Raw genomic sequence first — 12,756 nt, 5'->3', positions numbered from 1 at the left:
TCACACCCTAAAAATATGAAATCACTTTAAACAACCAAGACCAATCAAATCAATCAAAGCTGATTACAACCTTAAAACATTTGGAAGCTGGGTGAGTTAACAGAAGTCACAAATAACAGTTAACTTCTTTGCATCATAATTTCCAGCTGCTACCTTTGATCCAGAAAAAGACTAGCATTCTCAGCAGGCAACAGAGTTCATTTAAAGTCTCCTGGAATGTCTCAGGTACCAACATTTCTTTTGGGGGAAAACAAAGCCAAGACAGCACTGACATAAAAAGGCACCATGACCAGATTTCCTTTTTTTCATGTAGCCTGTGGAATCTGGCGGCAGTGCCCTGAAGTCGGGAGAGAGGCCCCGGGTGAAGATGTTTTCCAGAGTGAACCAGAGATAGACAGCACCCCTGAGGATGGGGCTTCATGCTGGAGGGCCTTGGGGTGCTCAAAACTAGCTGATGTAAAAGGCAAGGAGGCCAAACTTGAGCTGGAGAGGGCAAAGGCCCACCACACTGAAGTTCTGATTCCCTCGCCCACAACATTTGAATCTGTTTCATAAAAAGTACCTAAAGTATTTATAATACTGTCCAAGCTTAATTGTGTTCTTTTATTTCATACATTTGTATTTACAACATTATCACAAAACTGAGGGTGATCAAGTCTTTAAATAAATGAAGGGCAATGAAAAGGCTTAGCTTAAAATACAGCAAGACCAAAATGAAATACATTAACTGGATTAAAACATGCAAAAAACCCATCAATGATAAAACATAACGAAATAATACCTAAGCTAATGAAATGGTAGTTTTCTTCATATCTGGCATAAAAGCTCCCTTGTGAGTTTTGGTGAATATGAAGTTGAAGAAATAGGTCTGATTTCTGTTGTGATTAGAAGAACGACATCCCTCTGATCTAGTGTATAACCCAGACGTGAACTTTCCCGGTTCTGTTGCTGCCTCTGCCACTAAGAGGCCGTGTGGGCATGGACTGACTGCCTAGAGGCAGACGAATAACGGGCTGGTTTTCTTTTTCTTAAGAACTCGCCGGCCCCATGAACAAGAGACAAAAATCAATAAAGCAATAACATGGGCTGTGGGGGAGGAAACCTTTACTCAAATGCAGCTAAAATTTCAGTCACAAGAAACTTCAATAGAATAAAAAATATAGAATAAAAAAATATAGTTTTTAAGGCAAACTTTTCAGCACAATTTACAGAAGCAGCTTTAAATAGCGGTGGGTGGCCTAGCTAATTACTGAGTATTTTGACATGTAAACAGGGGCTCCCCCCACTCCACCTTGTTAGCAGAACTGTGTCCTAAGCAACAGCTCCAGGGCTGTTTGCTTCTTTAGACTTCAAATAATGTGAGGCAGCAACCGGAGCGAGAATTGGGAAGTTTTCGATTTATGTACAGGTTTGGGTTAATTTGTTTGGAGTTGGCATTAGGAAAAGTGATAAATGGAAGGAATTTACTTATCTGAAAGATTCTGTTTCTTTACTATTAAGCTTGCATAAGCATATGCTACTCCACTGGTTTCAGGAAGAAGTTCTGCTGAACTAACAGTCACTAACCGAAGCGTCCCACTGAGCTGTGGGACAGACTGACATGGCTGCCCCCATGCTACGCTCCTTAACAAGCGGACGAGTCCATGGTGGAGAGCGTCAGGATGCTCCTGTCGTTGGTACAGAAGGGCTCCGATGGGCTCCACGATCTACAGTAACAATGAGAGACAAGTTTGCAAACGGGCTTTGGGCTCCCTCTCAGCTTGCGCGGGAGTGGCTCGGGGCGAGCAACGAGCAGAGACCCCCCCCCCCCGCTTCAGGCCTGGCCCCACTGGTGGGGGGGGGGGTCCCACACGTAGGGCAAGGCCCCAACACACTCGTCACCCCCTTGTCAGGAGGGCCTGGCCCTGGTGAGTGGGGAGGGCAGAGGACAATTTAAATGACTGTTTAAAAAAAAATCCAGAAAACTTTAAGCTTTTCCCCCCTTTAAAACCATTTCTAAGGAAATGGAGAGGGCCAGGCATCGGGTCCTGCCTCTGCTCGCGCTCAGGGATGCCGACAGGCGCGAAGGCCCCACCGAGGGAGGAGCAGAGGGAAGTCGGGACAGACTCACAGCCTGGCACGACGGAGGGCACAATATCGCCCAGTTCAGATCGGGGCGGACCACGCAGCTTCCCCAGCCCCCTCCCAGGTTAGCATCCTCGGGGGAAATAAAAGCCATTTTTTTCTTTATGTGGAATAGCGTTTCACACTCGCTTCAGGTGAGGCTCACAAATATTCCATCACTTCTGACTACATCCCACTCTGGAAACCTGAAAAACAGACAGCTCGGACACACGGAGTCAGTGATGGGCAAACGACAGCCCGGGCCAGAGCGGCCCCCTCCAATGTTCTGTCCGCAGCCTGACATCATTCCTAACCTGACGAACACAAAGAGGAGGATCCAATACAACGAAGCTTCCAAAGAGCTGCCTTAGAAGCGGCCTGACAGGCGCGTTTCCTCGCCCATCACTGCTCTAAACGACAAACTGACGACAAACACTAGTGCCGTTGGATCGGCCCCTCGCGCTGGTGTTTGTTCTCCAGTGAATTCTGTCCTGGCGGCTCCTACGAGAAGGGCCGTCGCTGCCGCAGCACCGGCGTGAGGACGGCCAAACGGTGCTTCCAGCGTGCCACGACCAGAGGCTTCACGAAGTGTGGCAGGGCACGAGTCTGATGGGAGCGCTAATGGTTTGGGGAAATCAAAGTCCCCAAGTGGAGGTGCAGAGCTCCCGGGCTAGCATTCAAGAAACGGGCCTTCCCCACCTGTCGCCTGCTGAGCTCTAGAGGAAACAAAAATGCTGGGCAGAGGAATCTGGAATGAAATAGAGAAGCCAAATCTATATTCTAGCTATCATTATTTCACTCCAATTGCTCAAATGGTTTAATGAAACTGGAAGATTTAAATAAGCATCCTGTAGATTTACCGATGACAATCTCCACGTAGCCCTTTGAATAGCACCAGAAAGGTTTGCATATTGTTTTTCTTAACCCACTCATTAAAATCCAGAGTTCCAACAGATCTCTCTCCTAAGGTTTCAAAATTATTCAATAAGTTTTGTTTCCAGTAGGGAAGGAGAGGGAACAGGAAGCATGGTAGCAGTAATTTACAGGTAACCTGAGAAATTGGACAAAATCAGGAAAGTGCTTAAATACTCTGTCAGATATTATTTTCATTACCCAATACTGGAGTCTAGAAAAATGTAGAACAAGATGCTCCACAGAGGAAACAAAAGAGCCTGCAGTAAGATTTTAAGGGCCCAAGAGTAAAGTCAGGGGATGGTACCATCTACCCTTAGGAGACTGTTCACAATTAAAGCCAACATTTTCCCTGAAACTGTATCAATCACTTATCCGGATATAAAATGTACAAAGCAACATTAAAAATAACTCTTTTAAAGGTTCCTTTTTCTAGATCCATGAAAAACTGTGTTATAAAGAATGTCAAGAAAAGTGGAAATATACACAATGCAAATCCTAAAAATGTTCATTTCTGGCTCAATGTTCATTCCAGATTTAAAAGTTTACTAAAAACACACATTTTCATACTATCTATTCTCTGAGGAGCCGAAACTTAGAGGGAAATATCAATAAGGAGGTCCACTAAAATGCTGACTTCCAGGTCCATGCTGAGGGGCCGTGCAAAGGACTAAAATTGCACCGTGAATTCAATTCCTCAAACCAGATTGCGCTATTGTCCTCTGAGGAATTATGAACTCTAAATAGAGTATGTCAAGGGAAAGCCTCCATGTGTGTACTTCACTGCTCACACAAATGTCTAGTGTATGGTGTGAAATCACCATTTGCATAATTGTATTCTAGCACTATGAAAATATTACTAACCACATTTTATAAGTGGGCAAGAATATGGTGATTGGAACCCCAGACATTGTGTTAACCCAAGAAGAACTTTGCAAAGCACTTGTACTACAGAGCAGAAGTGATTAAAGTGTATGAGGGTAAAGTCCACCAGATTTCCTGGCACATGAATGATATCACACCCATTGTACTTAGAGACAGAAAATTAGACTGAATATTAAACAAATTACTGACAGTCGTAACAAAGCTACACCCTTCTGCCCTGAGGTTCATTCAGAAAGGCTTAGGGAATTATGACATCATTCATATAAAGAGGACCACAAAGTACAAAAGGTTAGTATTTCAATTCCCCAGTTGAAAGATGACTTTTAGTGAAATGTATGAATTATTTAAAAAATGACTAAAATCATTTTAAAAATGTATTTCACCCAAATATGTTTTTTAAAAAGACCTTATGTTGGTGAATATTTCCCCAAGGAAACACTATAATTTAAGGATTGATCAGGTTATTTAAATAATTTAGGGTTGGCACAAGTGCCCTGAGAGTTTTGATACAGATTTTAAACTTAGCAAAATAAGTTAGAAGTGCTAAATTAAATAAACGAATTTAAATATTATATAACTTAAGAAGGAAATGGGGGTAGGGCAAAGAAATACTACTGCCTTTTGTATTGTAAAAGAATAAATTAAGGTCCAGTCCCCAGTAACACACCTGAAAAGATACATTAAGAAGAGAAAAGTGAGGCTTTTTGACTTAACAAGCGAGATTTTTTTGTCAAGCCCAAAAGCTGAAGCCAGAAAAACAAAATATTACAGCAGATGTGAATGAAAAAGAGAGACATACAAATCAAGACACTATCATATCTACACAAGATCCCACACACAATATATTAGAAAACCTTAAAAGAAAGTTCAATACACAGAAGTCTTTTCAAAGTGATTTTCTCTTCCTTTTAGTGCAAAAGAAGCTCTCATGGCCCTCCTCCCACCATCTTTAGAATCAATCAGTGAGTCTTACAGTACAGCCCTGGTGGCTACTGCAATGGGCCAAAGTGGCTGGTGGCGCCGGGTCACTGGCGAGCTAGAGCGGCAGCTCGTCCCGGTTTATAGGCGACTCCTCTGTAGCAGAGGCTACCATGAGACATTTCACACCTGTTAACCTGGGCCGGGCTGTAGTTCCCCATCACTCGGTCCAGCATCCTTCCAAAAGATGCACATGCTGCTTGCCCCTCTGAGAAACAACACATGGATTCCAAGCACTTGATCCTGGGATTTGCTTCAGTAAGCTAGGAGGAGAAATGGAAAGAAAAGTTAGTGGGCCGAGACCAAGTGGCCAAACCACCACCAGCACCACAAGCATACTTTAAAAATGAAAATGCAATAGGAAACTCTTTCATCTAGTAAGACAGTTGTTAAAAGATTTGCGTGATAGTATGTTGTTATGAATGAAATATGAAATAAATATAAAATAACAACTGGGTGGTATTTAATTTTGCAAAGCAGTTTCTATGAAATTGATACAAAATGGTCGTTTCCTGACTGTTGCTACATTTCAGGGGAAAGACATGTGGGATTCGGAACATAACCCTGTTAACAAAGGAGACTAAAAAAGCTTCACATGACTGCTAGAACTTTTATTTTTTATTAAACAAATTTATTGTTTATTACTGAAAGCTAATTTATAGGATTTTATTCAATACCTAGAAAACACGTGTAATAACACTTATAATTAGGTGATTAAACTGCTTTCTCAATCACTCAGGGAAATTTCTCAGCATGAAACACCACCTGGGTTCTGGACAGAACTCATCTTTTTTATTAATCACATGGTAAATAAGAGTCAAAATTGGAGTTGCCTATTAAGAACTAAACTGAATTGTATTAAAATAATGAAATTCAAGATTCTCACTGGTTCTTGATAATATAGAGGGATACTTTATATATTTTATAGCACACCATCTTGCTAGGCTTACTGAGGGAATCCCAATACTTGTTTCACCAAGGACACTGGATGATCTTAAGTGTTGTTCTTAGAAAATTTTTTTTAAATTCAAATTTACTTCTATCAGAACAAATTAGTTGCATGCCTACAACTGTTATATGATATGATGACACCTACATAGGCATTTAATGAAATTCTTTTGAATTAAGTTTTTAGAGAGGAGTAAGAAAAAAGGGTGTATAGGGAGAGAGGGGAGTGAACAGTTATTAAAACTGAAGGTGCTTGTTGCAAGTTGGAGTTGCAGAAGACAGCCATAGGAAAAGAATTGGAAAGTCAAGATTGAGGGCTGGCAATCTGTGGGCTGGCGTAAACCAAAAGGACTCTGAGCGTGATAGAGAGCTGAAGAATTATGAAGCCTGGCTCTCCCCAGATCCAGGAATGTCCTCTCATGCTCCTGCCCCTTTCGCATGAGAAGGGAAAACCAATAGTTTCATGTTGGTATCACGGATCCATCCCCAGGCTTTTGCCCTTTGCTTCTTTCACTGCCGAGGCCCAAGAAAACTCTGAAACCTAGCACTTTGCTCTAGGATAACAACCATGGCCTCCTAACTAACCTCTCTGCCTTTACATCTCCTCTGATCCATCTTACAGACTGCTGCCAGATTAATCTTCCTTCCTTCAATGTTTTCATTATGTGCCTTCCCTAATCAGAACATCCCTTTCATCAAATCTCTAAAGACGGATAAAGCCTGTCACGGGAGGCCTTTTGGCCCCATTGGGCACAGCCTCCCGTGCACTCCCTCACAGCCAACTCTCTGAGTTCCATTCTTCCTGGGGCCATGACCAGCAATCCTGCACCCAGGCAAATGGTACCAAGTAAGTCCTTAATCCAAAATGTTAAGGCATATTCCATTTGGGAGTGGGGAAAATGGTTCGAAAAACCCTGGAAAACCACACCTTTTGGGAACCAACACTATTGGGTATTGATATCCAAGTTGACTGGAATTGGGGGAGGCGGGGTGGGGGGGGGAGGGTTTACATAGCCACCAGGGACATACATATGCCAGCTAGTAGCTTCTCATTCTAACTACTCTTGCTAACTGGGAGCTTAAATTCTGCTTTTTGCTAAAGGAATAGAAATGCTGTCAATGTTAGTGTCTTCAAAATTTGTATCTGCTGACAAAGCCCAGATTGGTGTACTTTTGTTAGTCTGCCCTCTCTAGCTTTCAGTCACCAGCTTCAGGTCTGGGGGTCCTGGGAAGGCTCCTTGACCTTCTACCCCAACCCAGTAACTTCTCCCTCTTTTGAACCCCTAAAACACTTGTTCTGTCACTCATTTCACCTATAGTATAGAGCCCTGTCCTCTTTTGAGATACCCCCAATCCCAGCATCTATGTCCCATGCCCATAACTTGTTTTTTCCTCAGACATTTCTGTACCAGTCACAATGCTCAACCTTGAATGGGCACAGAAGAAAGGCTAGAAATATTGACAGGAAGGCCTAAAATTAAACTATGAGAAAAGTTCTTTGGTTGTAAGAAAATGTCTTTTGCTCTGCTCCCAAATAACCCCCCATGAACTCATAAACCACTGAGAGGCTCATCTCAAATATAATAACCTCATCCCGTGGTTCTGAACTACAGAGGGAAATTCTCATTTGGGGTGGCCGCTGGAAGCCCATCCCACTGTAACAGGCCAGATTTCTGGGCAGGGCCATTTCAGTAGAATCTATTTAAAAATATCCCTTGTATTAAACAAGATCGGTAGGCAAAAATACAGCTTAAACAGCTTTCCCTTGTTGCTGCTGTTGCCAGCCCCCTGAAAGGAATACTTGACCTTTTAAAAGAACTGTATTTGTTGAGTGACATTCTTGTTTTAATCATGTACTTATAAATTTGTGTCTTGACATAACTAACAGATGCACTTGCTCAGAAGGGTGGCTGGGGTGCTTGTACAGCAGGGGAGTCTGTGGAAGCTCGAGTCTCATGTATTTTGGAAATGATAAGACACACCTTCATGGACAGAGATGGTGCGAGCGCCCCAGGAATAAGAAATGAGATGGTCTGACACCTTTCAACTCTTACATCTTTGTTTTGACAAAAACCAAACCAAACCAAAGCAAATCCCTCTACCAGGGAGCTTTTGGTTGGCAGCAGAAGTTCTGAGAAGAAAAAAATGGGAAAGTCGAACTAATGATGCAAAAACCTTGCTTTTTTGATTTTTCTTTTCAATGTGTGTTATGTAAGAAAATGTATATAAATAGCAAAAATATTCAAACAAATATGAGAAACCTAAACATAAGCATCAATTCTAAAAGACTTTAGAAGGATGATACTACTTCATCATGGGATTCAGAAATTGATAGACCTACGCTCTGTTTATGGCACAGGTGAGCGACTCACCTGCTTCTTCTCCTGGGCCTACAGAATGTGTCCTGCTGCCTCATGGATCCCTTCCAGCCCTTTGGTGTAGTAAGAATAACTCACAATCATAATGAGAAAAGAGTTGTCAACTTCTTTCAAAGACAACTTGGACCAAGGCTATGGTGAGTAAGGGCTACACATCAAAGGCCTAGCCTTCAAATGCTTAGTTCTAATAAAGGGTAAGTCTTAAAAGAAATCTACTTGACTGTGCTCAGGTTTCTCAGAGATTGCATTAAGAAGGCCACAATTTTATAAGCAGCCAACCATACAAACAGCTTTGTGGGCACAGACCACAATATCACTTTCACTGAGGCCAGCCTTTTTCTAATGGCTGGCACAATCTTTGTGGGCCACCTTTGCCCCACTGGCTATGAATGCCTGGAATATAAACTAAAGTTCACATTAATAAGATGTCTGCTTAAAAAATAATTATGTAATAAGAATTCTAAGGCTCACCAAAAATAACCCTAAAATAGATTTTCTGATCTTTTGGATTTTTTCCATTAATATATAGAATTGGGAACTGGTTACAAAGGAAATAAATATAAAACAACAGATCCTATTTTGTGTGATGACTTTTTTAAGGGATGGTTTCAAGGAGGCACACTGCAGAGTAACAAAGCCACTAAGAGGGGTCAGCTTACCTAGTTGTGAAACTCATCTTCGATTTCTTTTTATTATAAACCATTTCATTCTTTAACAGGGATTATCTTAAGAGTAAGATATTTTAAAGATTAATCATAACTGCAATTATAAATATCCAAAAAGAAAATATACTTGTAATTGGTCAGAAGAGTAACTTTCCCTTCCATTAAGATATCTCTACTTATAATTCAGGCCAACACTTTCCTACAGTTCAATAAAGTTGAGGATTTGTTTGGCTTTGTTTATTTGATGGGGTGAATTTTGCATTCATTATCTCACCACATTTTTAAAGAGTCAAATTCTGTTCATTTTTACAAAGGCAGATTTAAAATTGCCTCAAAAATGAAAGGTTAAGATGACAGGTTTTGACAGTAGTGGTGATCAGAGAATTGCCAAATATTTTCCACGTACAAACCCTCATGCACATTCATGAGAATTTACCTTAAAAAGCCATTTGTGAAAAAGTGCTGTAGGCAGGCATTACCCTCCATGTAATGAAATGCTAAAATGTATCATAGCTACCATTCTAAGAGAAAATAAAGGCTTCAAAAGACACCAGAAATGGTGCCACAAATTATTAGAGACTAATAAATGTCATTTCACAAACACCAAAAATCCAAAGATCAGGACATTTTTCTGCCCTTAAATTGAAGTCACAGCAGTATAAGTTTTATAGGTCTTTTTTTTTTTTACATAAATAAGAGGAATACAAATAATACAAAAAAAAACAAAACAAAAAAAAACACAAACCCTAAATCAGAATGATGAATTAGCGAGAAAGATGAGAGCATAAAATGAAAACAAAAATGAAATGTGAGTTTCAGCTAAGACATGTGGTAATGAGCAGATGACTGACTACACAGTAGGTCCAGTGGGAGGAGATACTACCTAGGGTATGCAAGCTCTGCTCTGCTGCTACCTGGATCAGCTAGCAGTTGCCTACTGTCCTCCCCTCTGTGCTTGCTTTCAGCAAATTCATATGCTGAGCTGACTGAGCCCTTATCTTCTTCCATCTAGAAGGACAGAAAAGCAACAGGTCTCATATTACAGAGAGCAACACTTTCACAGGTAAATCAGAGCAGCAGGCTGCTTTGAAACAGTATAAGATGCAATAACGATTATCACAGAACAGGGCAGTTATTTTCACAAAGGAAGGCTGACGATAAGCTTTTCCAAAGAGACAAATCACACAAAATTAATTTATGGTTTACAACTACACAAAAATGTTATACTACACACAGCTCCTGAGAGAGAAACATCAGTTTCTTCTCCTATATGCATGCTTTAATAAGCAAGGGTTCTAATCCTATTTATTCTCATGTTCTCCCCTTACCCTCCTCTTTAAGAGGATTTTTTTCAGGCCTACATGAGTTTTTAAATAATTGCACCTGGTTTCCCATCCCTCTTTTATGGTGGCAAGAAAAGAAGCATTCAATGGCATCGCCACCACCATTCAAAACTCAATTTGGTTCTCTGATTCCAATGAGGAAAGTGACTACTGAAAGGCTTCTTTATGATATTTATGCACAAATTAAGTTTCTTGGGAAATATTTTAGTGTGGAAAATATCAGTATCTCTAAAAGACAACGGATGATCTCTGTAAGGGGGATGGCCTTTTAAAGTAAAAAATAGCAAATGACAGTAACAACAAAAAAATAACAAAATGAAATCTGATATCACTGGTCATTGGCTTGCCTCTTGTAGGCATGAACAACACTAACCAAAAGCTTTTTAGAAAACTAATGCTATTTTTTTGTTGTCTCTCTCACACACAAAAATTATCAAGTGGCTAAACTGCCCAGCTTCAAGACCTGTCTGTTGAACAGTTATGGGGCAGGAATCTTCAGGATGAATTCTGTGTTCCAATCAAAATGGATATAGTCATTTTACATCAGAAATCTTTATGAAACTAAATAATTGCATGAGACTGATTTAGAAATGTTGTCTTGCATTTTTAAGTTTTATAAGCATTTTCTCTCTGTGAAACTGAACTCTTAGGAAAATGTCTCTAATTATTCAATACCATTGTTTATGTCACTTTAGAAACCAGGGGTGGGTTCCCTTATTCCCTTCTACTGTATAAGCAATCCACTGTCTGTCCTTAGTCCCTTCCTGCCTGTCCAGAGTTCTGGGAGATGTTCTTTTTACTGGCTTGGTTGCTGGACCCTGGTAAAGTGTCTTTTCTTTTTTTTCTGCCTGCCTGCGTTCATTGCTGTGTGACATCAAGCAGAGCAGTGGCAGCTCATTGCTCTGCTAAAGTGACCAATGAAGAAGGTGGGTAGCAAACAGGGAAGCAATGAGAAAAAGTAAATTGAGGTAGCTAGGAGAAGGTAAGGAAGTCCACACTTAACTAGCATCTCCCATTTGTGGCCATTCAGGAGGGAGCTACCTTAAGCTGATGGTGAGAATTCAGCACTGGGGAGCCTGGGCTTTCCCTTGGCTGCTGCAGTTGGGTTCTATGAATGCAAACAAACATGCCTTGATTTAAACAAACTTAATTTGTAAAGAGTGATTTTATAAAATCAGCTCACTGTATCAGGTTACAAAGGAACTTGGGTTAACTAAAATATCTGCCATAATCTTTTTTTTTAAGTTTTAGTGTAACATATATTTAAGTACACTAAAATGATTCAATAAAAAATAATTAAAAGACATATTTTCAAGCCACACCTTATGTGCCACTAAACTTAAAGACAAATCTTCACGGACTTTTTCATTGTGGCATGTTTTTGTGACAGAATTCATCTTTGCTTATCATCAATAATTTAACTTCATGATCATACAACACTTGGAAGAATTTAAAAATTTAATTCAGAAATAAACATTATTAACAATATTCTTCTACTAGAATTCTAGAAAATGCTTCCAAATCTTATACTCAGGGTCAAAGCAAAGACAGTAATCCTTTGCCCAAAGGATACCAAGCCTGACTGAATAAGTGTAGACAGACTAGTGGCTGTTTTCACTGCTTTTTTTGAAAAAAATTTGTCTTTGAGACAATGAAAAGCCAATAAATTCCACTGTGTTGAAAACTTAGAATCCCTAACTGGATTACTTTTTCTTCCAAGCCAAAGAAGCTTCAATTTATGACTCAATGGTATGTCAATCTTAAAGGTTTCCCAATCTTTGCTATTCTTTTTCTCATGCTACATATGATTTTTTCCCCTTTTCTTTCTTTTTTAATCCTTACCTTCTGTTTCAGAATCAATACTGTGTATTGGTTCCAAGGCAGAAGAGCAATAAGGGCTAGGCAATGGGGGTTAAGTGACTTGTCCAGGGTCACACAGCTAGTAAATGTCTAAGGTCAGACATCTTGAGCCAACTAGCACATGATTTATACCACTGATGATTTTTTGGGTGGAAAGTGCTAGGACTGGGCTATCTGCAGAGATAAAAGTATGTATGATAACATTAAAAAATGTAATGTTCAGTTTACAGATGCACTCACTCAATAGTGGAAAGAATTGTCCATGTCTGAGCAGCCACAGATACACACATATATGCATATGGATTTGCAACACAGATGAAGGCAAGAGGGAAAAAAAAGGGCAGCTCTCATGTCCCAATAATTGAATTAAGTTTAAGAGCAGTTTGTCCATAATGACTTCTAGCAGGCTTTAACATGCAGAAGCACCAGGGAACCTGGTAGCACCCCAAGCCATAGTGTTACAATTGTGGGACAAAATGATGCTATGTGGAAGGGGGTGCAATGAGGCCTTGCTGGCTGCTGCTGCCCACATGCAGGAGAGTGCTCACTCTCGCTCATGCCTCTTCCACCCTCTCTCCAGACTGTATGTGGACTTTCAGCGTGCAAAGGGGCAAAGGCTGGGCTGCCTACTCTACCTAAGTCTGCTCAGCTGAGTCCTGGCCCTGGGTAATGGCTGCAGTGCGA

General features: G+C 40.5%; 1 protein-coding gene across 1 annotated transcript in view; it reads right to left on the bottom strand.

The window, feature by feature from the left end:
- Nucleotides 1-577: 577 nt before the first annotated feature.
- Nucleotides 578-12,756, bottom strand: part of ATP11B (ATPase phospholipid transporting 11B (putative)) — a 146,533-nt gene continuing 134,354 nt past the window's right edge. Inside the window, exons 29-30 of the mRNA XM_044670954.1 lie at nt 5,008-5,141; nt 578-1,706 (exon numbers count right to left, since the gene is read on the bottom strand). Coding sequence (XP_044526889.1) covers nt 1,625-1,706; nt 5,008-5,141 — 216 coding nt within the window. The 3' untranslated portion in view covers nt 578-1,624. The remainder of the gene's footprint in view (nt 1,707-5,007; nt 5,142-12,756) is intronic.

The sequence above is a fragment of the Gracilinanus agilis genome, chromosome 3 (assembly GCF_016433145.1).
Source record: "Gracilinanus agilis isolate LMUSP501 chromosome 3, AgileGrace, whole genome shotgun sequence".
Classification (NCBI taxonomy): Eukaryota; Metazoa; Chordata; class Mammalia; order Didelphimorphia; family Didelphidae; genus Gracilinanus; species Gracilinanus agilis.
This window is presented reverse-complemented; position numbering and strand designations above follow the sequence as displayed.